The sequence below is a fragment of the Myxocyprinus asiaticus genome, chromosome 13 (genome assembly GCF_019703515.2).
Source record: "Myxocyprinus asiaticus isolate MX2 ecotype Aquarium Trade chromosome 13, UBuf_Myxa_2, whole genome shotgun sequence".
Lineage (NCBI taxonomy): Eukaryota > Metazoa > Chordata > Actinopteri > Cypriniformes > Catostomidae > Myxocyprinus > Myxocyprinus asiaticus.
Window position 1 is genome coordinate 37388315 of NC_059356.1, and position 13173 is coordinate 37401487.

At 37.5% G+C, this 13173-nt stretch overlaps 1 protein-coding gene across 2 annotated transcripts in view; it reads left to right on the forward strand.

The window, feature by feature from the left end:
- The first annotated feature begins 2196 nt into the window (after positions 1–2196).
- LOC127450529 (neurexophilin-1) overlaps positions 2197–13173 on the forward strand; it is a 46664-nt gene continuing 35687 nt past the window's right edge. For both annotated transcript variants that reach the window (XR_007898999.1, XM_051714749.1), the window contains exon 1: positions 2197–2613. Coding sequence is in view for 1 of the 2 variants with exons in the window: in XM_051714749.1 (XP_051570709.1) it covers positions 2560–2613 (54 nt within the window). In the remaining variant the exon portion in view is untranslated. The remainder of the gene's footprint in view (positions 2614–13173) is intronic.

A 13173-nucleotide genomic window follows, 5' to 3' on the forward strand; every position in this document is an offset into this window, starting at 1 on the left:
AGAAAATCATGCATTAACAGAAAATGAAACTAAAGTCTTAGAGTCATCATTGTGTATTTTTATGATTGTGAATTGTGTATAAAAATAAATAATTAAATAGTTAAATAATAATTGTATTTAGAACCCCTGTGAGCAAGCTTTTGCAAGGAACACAAAACTCCATAAGATGTTGGTTAATGGAGAAAAATAACTTTGGGAGAAACCAGGCTCACTGTGGGTGCCAGTTCCCCTCTGACTAAACAACATGAATAAAACGCCAATATTACATATTTGTGTGCAGTGCAAGTCATGGTTTAAAATTAGTAAACTAAGCAAGTGTTAAGAGCTGGTGTTTAAACAAAGATTTTGTATGAACTGTAAGATTAATGACTAATGTCAGACCTGTAATGTACAGCTATCTAAAGCAGACACAAGTGCAGACCCCAGTAATGTACAGGCAGCAAGTGCCCTGCCAACTGACCCTGCAGACCGGCCTTATGTTCCTTTTACTTTTATTTATTGAAAATTAGCACCTTATATACAGTTAGAATTAACTCACTGTGTGTTGTTTGTTTACTTCGAAACTGCTCTTTGAGGTCTTATTCTCAGGGGTGGGGGTATCGTTTTCGGGGTTACGGACATACTGATGGGGGGCCCCCTACACAAAGATTTGCTTAGAGCCTCCAAAATGCTAGGACCGGCACTGACTAGAGGGATAAAAATTCCAGAATTTAGTGATATAGGTTTATTTACTATCACACAACCACAGGATGAACAGCAGAATAATATGCTAATGTAGGATCATTTTCTAACGTCTGCATTAATTGATAAGAGTAAGTAGATCATTCACTTGTTGCTGTGTGTTGTATTAAACAGACAATAATAAAACCTGCTTCTTATTTTACAGAGAGTGTGACGATGCAGTGTTTTTTGTCTCCATGTAAACCTCCATTCATAAGTACCGGTACCTGTATAACCTCCGATGATGCCTTTATTTAGTCATTTATTTTATAAGCCATGATGAATGCGAGAACTATGTGTCTATTAATTACACCGCTAAGAAAGAGAGAATGTTCTTACAAGAAAGGAGAGAACAATGTGTTTATTATTTTGCCAAGATGACACTAGATGCCATCTTTGTGCAATGAATGTTGAAAAAGCAATAAAAGTGCACGCTGAGCTCACTCCTGGTTGTATAAAGTAGTTTTTGGTAGATGTGATGACGGAGCTGATGACTGCATTAATTCCCTCTAATGTGTTTACAAAAATAATCATCAACAATAATAAGATGACATATATTGCCAGCCTGCAATATAAGGCAGCATAATTTAGTATATTTGTATCAGTATAACAGCTTGAAGTGGCTCATACCGGAAGAGGTCTACATTCAAGGTTGATAATGACCATGCCCTAGTGATGCTGAAAAATAAGGTGGACAAGAAAATAAATTATGGCTCATCATGACAACAGTGTGCAAATGAACCAAGTGTTCTCAATCGGCTTTAAGGTAACTGAACTGATTTGATAATAGAGTCACATAGTGAAGCAGAGGATGCCAGGCTGTTTCAAATCAATAAAGCTAAACAAATGCATCTCAAAATGCACAGTAGGGCTCTCCCAGTGCCAATTAACAGATAGGTGGAGGGAAGAGTTCCTCGGATGATGAAGGAAGAGCCGATTTACCGCATAGACTGTGGTGCATCAACACAGACAGACCCATGTGTATAGCCCCTGTGCCTTATGGTGGGAAAACACTGGCATCAGGATTCATTATAGCATGTGACGCTCTTGCTCTTAGCACATTGTGAATAGGACATGTTCCTGGAATAACATACCTATCACCCTCTTATCAATCAATCAATCAATCAATCAATCAATCAATCGATCAGTCACAGCCCTTCACCCTAACCATAAAATCTAAAATACCATTGCATTCAAATTCCAAGTGTTGCATTTGAAAGACATAATTTGATCGTTATTGTGTAATCAGGCACATTTTCAGTAGATTTAGAGAAAAGAAAAGAAAAGAAAAGAGAGTGATGTAAGTAAAAAGAAGACGACTGAAGGCTCTGACAGGAGAGAGAGAGAGAGAGAGAGAGAGAGAGAGAGAGAGAGAGAGAGAGAGAGAGAGAGAGAGAGAGAGAGAGAGAGAGAGAGAGATGTAGGGGGGTGTCAGTGCGTTTGAAAGCCCCGCTGCCAGTGTGCATGTACTGATATGTGCGACGCACGAGGAGTTTGCGTCCCGGTCAGGCTCGCGCACTGGGACCCAAACCGTGACCAACACACAAAAGCGCGGATAACGGAGATGATTTCCCAAACAAACTAACACTAAACGGAGTAAAGTGTACGCTGTCGTCTCATCTTTCATCGCAGAGATGAAGTGTTCTGTCAGTTTCCACACAGCTTTGGATGTGACGCGGTCAAAGTAGCGGGAGTTTACCGTGAGAGACAGCAGGTGGTATTCCGCTGAGAGGAGAGTTGTTGTTGGACATGGGACCGGGTCTCGGCTATTTTGGATACGGTACCGGAGGAACCGCGTTTTCTTGAACGGAGAGCTGACGATAGAAGGAGACCGACGAGATGCGCTCCGACCACGGCTTCATCCTGCTGCTCCTCAACGGGACAGCGTGCTTGGTGAGCGGGAAGGGGTGTGATTTAAGGTCTAAGGGGTCTGTTAAGTTTCAATATTGTGTTTATTGAACCGAACGAGGTCTCTGTGAACGGCTGTGTGCCGCGCTTCAGGTAGTCATACCTGCCCGTCAAGGGCTGACCGTTAACTGTTTTCCCGTCATGCGCTCGCGCCTTCAACCGTCCACTTCACACTTGAGGGCGGGAGTTTATAGGGGCGAGATCTGGATGGACCCGTACGAGCGCGTATTGACTGTTCCTTGAACGTCACGGTTCGCTTCGCGCGCAAGGGGTACGATGCCTGTTGTGCTGTGTGCGAGATAGAGATAGGGAGGAAACAGAGTGCAATTAAAAGAAATACAGTGAGAAAAAGAAGGGTGTCACGCATTTTTTTTTTTTTTTTTTTTTTTTTTGGAGGTGCCCTTGGAAAGTAAATAAATAAATAAATACAACGCAAAAAAACTTTTGGTGTTACTATACATAAGTGTACTGGAAGATAATGATTTTATATTGTAGTGATATCGTTTTATTTCTGAGTGCAAGGGGACCTGGTTTCAAATCCCGACCTGTTACTTTTTTTCTTTTCTTTCAATAAACCAGGCGAAAATCAAGCTTGACAGCCAGTTTGTTGTATGGAAAAGAGAAGCTCGGACATTTTGCAAAATAACTCATTTGGCATGCTGGTTAGTAAATGATGAATTTTAGTTTCGGGTGAACTATCTAAAGTGAATTATCTGTGAAAGGTGAGATTCGATTGGACTGATCAAATTTAGACATGTGAATGGGTGATTATGTGAAAAAGTTTTTAGACAAACATTTGTTTTATTTTTTATTTTTATTTTATTTACCTTTAATACTCGCGCAACTTAATTATCAAAAATACAAATTATTTTTAGTTGCGCTCATGATCCACTTGGCTTAAACATTTTAATAAAGGGATTCCTTTAGGAGTGGGACTTTGCTGAGCTGTTAGACAATGGTCCTCTTGGTTCCCTTGGTGCGTCTATGACTGATATCAATGAGCAAGATATGCCAGGGGAATCTACAGTATATAGCTTAACTTGCATTCGAGCAAAGGTTGTGCATGGCTGCTTGTTTTTCATGCACCTGCTGTGAGAATGTTATATCTTAACACACTCAGTCTAAATTTAATCCCCCTCTAACAGCCTCTGTGTTACAATTATATGCTGTGTAGCTGGAATAATGAATGACTTCTTTGACACCTTTTAATCCTCTTGTATTTTGCAGGGATGCAAAATGCTGACATTTAAAAAGGGGGAAAAAATCAGATTCTGAAATCTAAACAACATGCAAGCATTGGTTTATTTGTGAATTTTAAATATGCCACATACTGTTTAGTGACTGCTGGTAGGATGTAGCATTAGTGCAAATCCAAGCCCCGCTGTAAAACCTCACTTTTGGCTACTTACATTTGTCCATTTTAAGAGTCATTCAAAAGAGGGTGGACAACCTAGATTAATTACAAAACACCAACGTGTAATTAACTGAGGGGGCTGCCAGTGAGAGGAAACTTAATAAGGTCATATTCCCTTATATCTGAAACCCAAGTCTGGATTTGATAGAGGTCAGTCCTATCTTGCAGGCAAAAGAGAGGCACACAGCACATCTAGCAAGGACATTACCAATACTGGGCATGTCCAATTTAATAAGGAAACCCCACAATCTCAACTGAAGAGGTTCATAACGAAGGCAATAATTTTCTCTAATTTATATGAAAAAAGATATATTATTGCAAAGAAGAAGAAGAAGAAAAAAAAAAAAAACTCACATAGGCTGAAACAGTAGACTCAAAAAATTACAGATGAGGGCCAGCAAGGCATTTCATTAAAAATATTGTACATGGTTTGCCCCCCTGTCACAGTGCTGTCAGTGCATACCTTTAGATGAATAACCATACTTTACATCAGCAAGACAATAATAATAATTATCCTATTTAGCTCATGGCTTTAGGTCATTTATCTGCTACATTACTTAAAATCTGAGGCGAGAGGCGGATGCGAGAAAATGGCTTACACGTCTGCACGCCTAAAAAGGGCATCATGGGTAATTCATTTGCCGTGTGACAGTGATATATTATGGAGCAATCTGTGAATTATCCCTTATTAAACACTATTATGCAGTTATTATTAATAGACATGTAGAGCACATTAATAATCAGCTTTAATTTTAAGCTGCTTTATTGAAACTAAGGGCCTGCTTTAATAAAGACTTCCAGGGTTTGTTCAGTTACACTCTGGAGCTTTCCATAAATGTTTGCCCTGTGCCATGGGCTGAATTTAGCAGCTGAGAAAATCCTCTGATCAGTAACTGATTCTTATGAATACGCAGGTTATAAACATCTCAAATCTGGCCATGGACACACTACAACATTTCTGGAATGATAGCTGCATTTCAATGCAGATGTGAATCCTCTAAATTGTTATTCGGTGTGTGTACAGAATACAGGAGTCGCTCCTGAAGTCACAATGGTTGACATAATGATAACCATAGATAGATTTTGGCATCCCACAGCTGTTAACAAGAAATGCAAATGCAAAGAGTTTAACCCATTTGATGTTCTCTATTTTTGTCCTAAGTAATATTGGCGACCAGAGACGTATTATAGTAGCAGTGATTAGTAACCTGTCGTCGAGACAGGTGCTGTGTTTTTTGTTCATGCTGCTAATTTTGAACAGTTTACCTTCTCTTGACTGTATTTGTATGGAATGCCCGCAGACTGCAGAGCTGGAGGGAGTAGCTTATGTGTAGAAAGACAGACTGGTGTCAAAAGTAGCCAATAATTCAAGACACATACCTCTGTTACTGTTATTTTCAAGCACCACACCTTAGACGAGCTACCAGTGTCCAAAAGAGAGTGGCATCTCTGCATTACAACTAAATTCAGTTGCATTAACGACCAGATGTTCATTTCAGTTCTGTATGCACAATGCAGATTTAATGTAAATGCGGTTGTCACTACATGGATTTTTCAGGAGTGAACTTGGTTGTAGAATGTGGTTGTCACCTACATAATCAAACTCTGCGCGTACAGAAAAAGCACTCAGAAGTAGAGGAGTGACAACTGCATTTAGCAGTGTGTGTACGTGGCCTAAACAGATTTATATACTGAATAGATCTGTACAACTGCAAACATCTCACTTAAGTAAAATAATAAAACTTATTTTATTTATGGCATCAATCGTCTTACACAAGTCAAAATTTTTTCACTCTCTTTTGCGTCTGATTGTGATGATTTAAGAGATTTCTCAACAGAACAATGTCAAGCAGTCAAGTGCTTATTGCTGGCAATTACCTCGTTAAACATACAGTCCACTTTCTACACAGTCATTAGGGAAAATCAACTAAACACCAATATTAAAATCAGACAAGCTTCAGTCCATCTTTGTGTGCGTGTTGTAAGATTTAGTTTTGGCTTCCACAGAAATTGTAAAAGACACCTGTTTCTTAAAGTGTATGAATATGTGTGTGCGAAATAGGCCTGAAACTATTAGTTGATGTTATCGACAATGCTGACAATAAAAAAATTGTTGACAAAAATTTTCATGTCGAATAGTCGTTTGATCTCATTTAATGTAACAAGAGATCACATTAAACTCTAATGATGACACACGAGAGCAGCTCTGCAGCTTGTGCCTGATGGAGGAGAGGAAGGATTACACAGCTCACAGTCCAGATGCACTCTAAACTTTCCAAACAGCTTCAGGTGATGTAGATCGCAAAGTATGAGGGAATTATAATGCAAAAACACAAAATAAGTAAATACAGAAGCACTCTCGTTGTGGAATAAGTGGAGCTGGAGCAGAACTTGCGTGTCGAGCATCTTTAAAGGAAACACCCCGGCGATACATTGTTTTGCAGTTATATTCAATGCATTATAACTTTATTAAAGTTCAAATGATACGGAACCAGGTTATGTAAATAACTACAAACTCCGAAACTGCCATTTCTCTGTGCGGTCAACGCCTCTTCTATGAGTTGCGCGAATGTCCCGATCTAAGGGGGGGAGATTGAAACTACACCCGGCTGATAGACACTCTGGCACGGGGACGCTCGTCCCTCAAGCGTGCGCACTTAATGCAGCTAGATTATAACGTGATGGCTCATGACTTATTGAATTATAATATATGTCACTGTGCATTTCTTATTGTGATGAAAATGGGCAATATGCAGCTTTATTAATAAGAGAGAGTTTGTTTTTTGTGAGTTAAAGATGGATTAAAGTGAACAGAAAGGTGAGAGAGGGTAGTCTTTGCCCCAATATACACTGCAACAAAATATGTTTTTTATTAGTTTTTGTTTTGGCTTGTTTTCCAATATATATATATCTAAAACTCCTTTAAAACAACATGCATTTACTTAAGCAGCTGTACTGCAGAAGAAAAACTGTTATCTGAGAATGTTGAATACAATATTAAAAATACAAATATTTTAAAATATCTAAAAATCCTTTAAAAAAAAAAAGATGCATTCACCCGAGTAGCAGCATATAAGATATTTCGACTTGCTTTTATAGGATAGATCTTGAATATAAGTATATTTTGTCTTTACTGCACTCGCAGAAGTATAACCAAGAGAAAAAATACACTTATATACAAAATACACTTATATTTAAGACAAATTCTCTAGCCGTTTAAATATCTTACATGTTGCTTCTCAAGTAAATGTATCTTGTTTTAATGATTTTTAGACAATTTTAAATGGAAAACAAGACCAAAAACACTTGATAACAAAAGGATTTTTTGCAGTGAATTTCTTTACTGAATTAAACTTAATAAAAAGTATTTTCTTCCCTTTAATTCAGTGTATGTCATTTAGAGGTATTTTTAAAAGATGATTTTGTCCTCTTTATTGTTAGAAGCACATTTAATACAATGTTTTAAGTCAGGGCACAAGCTGAATGATCGGTTTAGAGCTAGCGATTAATCGCTGAATAGTCAAATAATTGTTCTAATAATCATTAGATGAATCGATTATCAAAATAATCGTTAGTTGCAGCCCTAGTGCGAAATGCAAACACATTCACACCCTCTCTGAAAAATACATGTAATATGATCAATGTATGATCAATTTTATTTATTTATTTATTTATTTTTTAGCCCATTTAGTTTGGAGGGACAATTCTGAATGGATTAAATCACTGAAAAAAGCCATTTTATAGAATGGACAGTATAGACTAAGTGTTTCAGAAGAGATCAGCAGGGTGTGGGTTCAAGCCTGATTGTGTCCAAATCTGATGTTGTTGAAATGCAAGCTCTTTAAATGAAGCTCTTTAAAATAACTTTTTGCATGCTGCAATCTGATATGGTGCGACTCACCTGTTCAGCAATGCCTCTCCATCCCCTCACGGTCTGCTGCCTTGTCTGGCCAGATGCACCGTACAAGTAAATATTGAGAAATGTCTCTTAGATTGACCTGCAGCTCATCTTGAGACAGCAAGAGGGCATGTTAGTCACTCATAGACAAATAAGAAAATCTCACAGATTTCGGGAAGACAAAAGCACAGTACCAATGGGAGGGATAAAAATAGTAACTCTGCAAGATGTACACACACTCCTACTGAGGAATTCCAATTCGTTAAACAGTCTGCTTTTGTGGTGTGTGTTAAACACTGTTGATTTTATGTGTAAGCACAGCCCGGCTGACCCCTGGTGCAGCCCATGTAGGTCTCCCACCCACCTCCACTCCATAGATGGGCATCACTGACATGGCACTCATGAGCTGGATTTCCTCTTTGGAGATTACAATCCAAGCTAGAGAAATACATATGACAACTTAAATGGCACTTCTTCTATGCATACATCATTATGTCAGCACTCAAAATGGGTGACAGCCATTTGAATTACATCTTTGTTAAATGCCCTTACATAAATATTTATGGAATGCTTAATTGGGACAAACAAAGAGCATTATGTTAGTGACCAATCTAACATTATGCCAAGCATAAAAGGCAACAGGTGTATTTTGTAGTGGTCCTTTTTTGCTAGTCTCTATCATCAGTAGTGATTAAGATCATGACTGTAAGGCCAGAAAAGTACTCAACGCAAGTACGCAAATGCGAAAGCTTGATGAATGCAAAGTCTTCTTTCACTTTTAACATAATTGCTTAAAGATCATCAGATTCAAAAACGTCTTGAAATGACATTTAGTTTTACCATCAGTCTCGATTTGAATCAATATGAAGAACAGTCAGTTTTCAATTAAAGCGATTGATCTGCTGGAATGATTATGACTTGGAAAGGAAAACAGATTTGTTTGTGTCTGAGGAGGTTTTGGACTTCAAATAGTTTGCAGAAACAGATTTGTAGAGAAGGACAAAGATGAGTTTCTTCATGGAGGCAGTGCCACATCCAGTTTATTTGAAGCATGGACATCTGTCACCATCTGTAAGAGCAGACAGATGGTTATTGTACTATCAGAGCATTGCAATGACCTCATCAGGCTGTGACGAAGACTGCTGCTGACTAGGGCTGCAACTAATGATTATTTTGATAATTTACTAATCTAATGATAATTAGAACGATTATTTGACTATTCGGGTGATTATTGCAACGATTAATCATTAGCTTTTAACCGACTATTCAGCTTGTTCTTTCACTTAAAAGGTTGTATTAAACATGCTTGCTAACAATAAAGAGGACAAAATCATCTTTTAAAAATACTGCAAAAAATCCTATTGTTATCAAGTGTTTTTGTCTTGTTTTCCATTTAAAATTGTCTAAAAATACATTTACTTGAGAAGCAACATATAAGATATTTAGATTTGCTTTAAGTGTATTTTGTATATAAGTGTATTTTTCACTTGGTTATACTTCTGCGAGTGCAGTAAAGACAAAATATACTTATATTCAAGATCTGTTCTCTAAAAGCAAGTCTAAATATGAATGCATCTTTTTTAAAAGGATTTTTAGATATTTTAAAATATTTGTATTTTTAATATTGTATTCAACATTCTCAGATAACAGTTTTTCTTCTGCAGTATAGCTGCTAAATAAATGTATGTTGTTTTAAAGGAGTTTTAGATATTTATATTGGAAAACAAGCCAAAACATAAACAAAACAAAAACACATTTTGTTGCAGTGTATAATGGGGCAAAGACTACCCTCTCTCACCTTTTTGTTCACTTCAATCCATCTTTAACTCAAAAAAAAAAAAAAATAAAAAAAAAACTCTCTCTTATTAATAAAGCTGCGTATTGCCAGTTTTCTTCACAATAAGAAATGCACAGTGACACATATACTGTATTATAATTCAATAAGTCGTGAGCCATCATGTTATAATCAAGCTGCAGCAAGCGCGTGCACTCGAAGGATGAGCATCCCTGAGACAGTGCATCAGCCGGATGCAGTTTCAATCTCTCCCCCTTAGATCGGGACACTTCGCGCAACTCATAGAAGAGGTGCTGACCACACAGAGAAATGCCAGTTTTGGAGTTTGTAGTTATTTACATGACCTGCTTCCTTATTATTTGAACTTTAATAAAGCTATAACGCATTAAATATAACTGCATTAAAGATGTAACGCCAGGGTGTTTCCTTTAAAGACACTTGACACGCAAGTTTTTCTTCAGCGGAGCGGCAGCTCCGTCTCTGCTTATTCCACAATGAGAGTGCTTCTGTTACTTATTTGGTATATTTGTATAATACAGTACTGTGCAAAAGTTTTAGGCACTTGTGAAAAATGTTGTATAGTGAGGATGTCTTAAAAAAATAATGACATAAATAGTTTTCATTTATCACAAAATGTCATACAAAGTCCAGTAAACATAAAAAAACCTAAATCAACATTCGGTGTGACCACCTTTGCCTTTAAAACAGCACCAATTCTCCTGGACACAGTTTTTCTTTGTTGTTGGCAGATAGGATGTTCCAAGCTTCTTGGAGAATTTGCCACAGTTCTTCTATCTATTTAGGATGTCTTAATTGCTTCTGTCTCTTTATGTAATCTCAGACTGAGACGATGTTCAATGTGGGGCTCTGTGGGGGCCATGACATCTGTTGCAGGGCTCCCTGTTCTTCAATTCTAATCTTTTCTATTTGCAAAAGTAATGTTTGGGAGTCTAACATTTATATTTCCTACTGACACACTAAAGCTGAAGATATAAATAACCATCTTAGACAAATGTTTTTGTGAAACATCTTATGTGCCTAAGATTTTGCACAGTACTGTACTTTGCGATCTACATCACCTGAAGCTGTGAAAGTTTAGTGCATCTGGACTGTCACTAACGTTGACTAATCGTTTCAGCCCTACTGCTGACATCATTAGGGTGTGGCATAGGCATCTGTTGGCAAAACCTTCAAGGCTGGATGCAAATAGAGTAAAATTGCCGTTCTTATGGTGTCCACTTCATTTTTAATTATTTAAATACAAAATCTTAATTTCTAATATAATAGCTGTTAAATCAAGAATAAGCTCAGAGGCTGGTAACAAATCTGGTTGGAAAACATTGTAAAGATTAGTGGTCAACCTATATGGGTTTTTCGTTGGGTGGCCAAAGGCGGAAATAATATAAATTTCACATATATGTTATACTTTTATATTTTTAACTTGCATTTTAATTTATGAGTAATCCAGTTTTGTTTTGAGGGTTACATTTGAGATAAATTTAACAGTTACTTTAACAGGTAGTTAAAGGGCAGTTCACCCAAAAATAAAATTTCTGTCATCATTACTCACCCTCAAGTCTGTATGAATTTCTCTCTTCTGTGAACACAAAAGATATTAAGCAGAATGTTAATCTCAGTCACGTTCACTGTCACTGCATCTTTTTTTTTTCCATACAATGAAAGTGAATAAAACTAACATTCTCCCTAACACCTCCTTTTGAGTTCCACTGAAGAAAAAAGTAATACAGGTTTGCAACAACATGAATGTGAGTAAGTGATGACAGAATTTGTATTTTTGAGTGAAATATCACTTTACGATTTCACGTCATGTTTGACCGATATATCGCAGAGGCATCAGCCAATAAATTGTCCCCTTTGGCCGATTTGATTCTTGAGGGCGCTGAGAATCGCCTGCTTGCATGTGAAGCGACTGAGACACGAAAACAACCAGTCATGGTTTGTTTTGTTGTTACGTGCCATTGTGTTACTACAATATCAGTGTGCAACACAGTATCATTTAAACGGTCCGCATATCAGAGACAGACGCGTTTGAGCTCATAATGTTAAAGTGCTCATCTGTTCCATTCTCCCTCTCTCTCCTCAACAGTTCCCTGTAACTTTTAACTGTCTTGTCTAATGATAAAAAGGCAAATGTCAATAAAAATAATATCATATACTGTCTGCAAATATGCGCATATCTCGTTTAAACAGATATAATAAACCTCACACAACTTCAGCAGATCCAGCATATTGTGGAACGCTCAAAAATCTTCCTCTTAAGCACGCTTTCTAACAGTCTCTCCTCAACAGTTCCCTTGTAACTTTTCTAATGATAAAAGGCAAATATCAATAAAACTTATATTATATACTGTCTGCAAATATGCATATATCAGTAACACTTTAGAATAATGGTCCAACATTAATAGTTAACTATGCAGGAATGAATACAGGATTAATGAGTAGTACAACATTAATGCTTTAGTTACAACTATTTACTAATATGGAAACATGATTAACCAATCAGAAGGTAATAGCGAACTGATGACTGAGATAGTTCACTGTTAGGTAATCAGTAATTACTGAATTTGATTTTCCTCATTGAGAACTATCAACTAACTATGGCTAATTTAAAATAACTACTAATTAATTAATAATCAAAACATTAACATGTGTCCAAAATGTGAATGATTATGTTTTTATTGTGAACATGATCATGAAATGTGCCTTTAGATAAACATGCGCCTCACATGTGTTCTTTGTGGGAATTAATTTATGAATGTATCAGCTCTCTAAATCATGGCTACAGTGTCTGGTAGAGTACCATAGTCAGCTTACAGATATATGTGCCCAACATGTGTATTCCTTGGGATATCTCTGTTCATTACAAATTATTAACTTCGGCAGTTTTGATATTGCTGGAGGTCTTTTTAAATAATTCTGGTAACCCATAAGTAATGAGCCAAGTGTTACCACATAAACACGAAGGAATTTCTCATTATTTGTAAGCAAGGGTCGTGGTTTTTCCCCTTTTTTCACCCAATTTGGAATGCTTTTATGTCCTTGTGGTCACATAGTGTTGCGCCTCAATCAGGTAGGTGGAGGGTGAATCCCAGCTACCTCCGCGTCTGAGACCGCCAACCCATGCATCTTATCACATAGCTTGTTGAGTGTTTTCCACGGAGAGATAGTGTGTGTGGAGGCTTCATGCCATCCACTGCGAGCATCCACACTCAACTCACCATGCGCCCCACTGAGAATGAACCATATTATAGCGACCATGAGGAGGTTACCCATGTGACTCTACCCTCCCTTGCAACCAGGCTAATCACTCAGCATGCCCTGGGATTTGAACTAGGGAACTAGCAAACTCCAGGGGTGGTAGCCAGCATCTTTTACCACTGAGCTACCCAGGCCCCCCATGGTAATGCATTATTAATT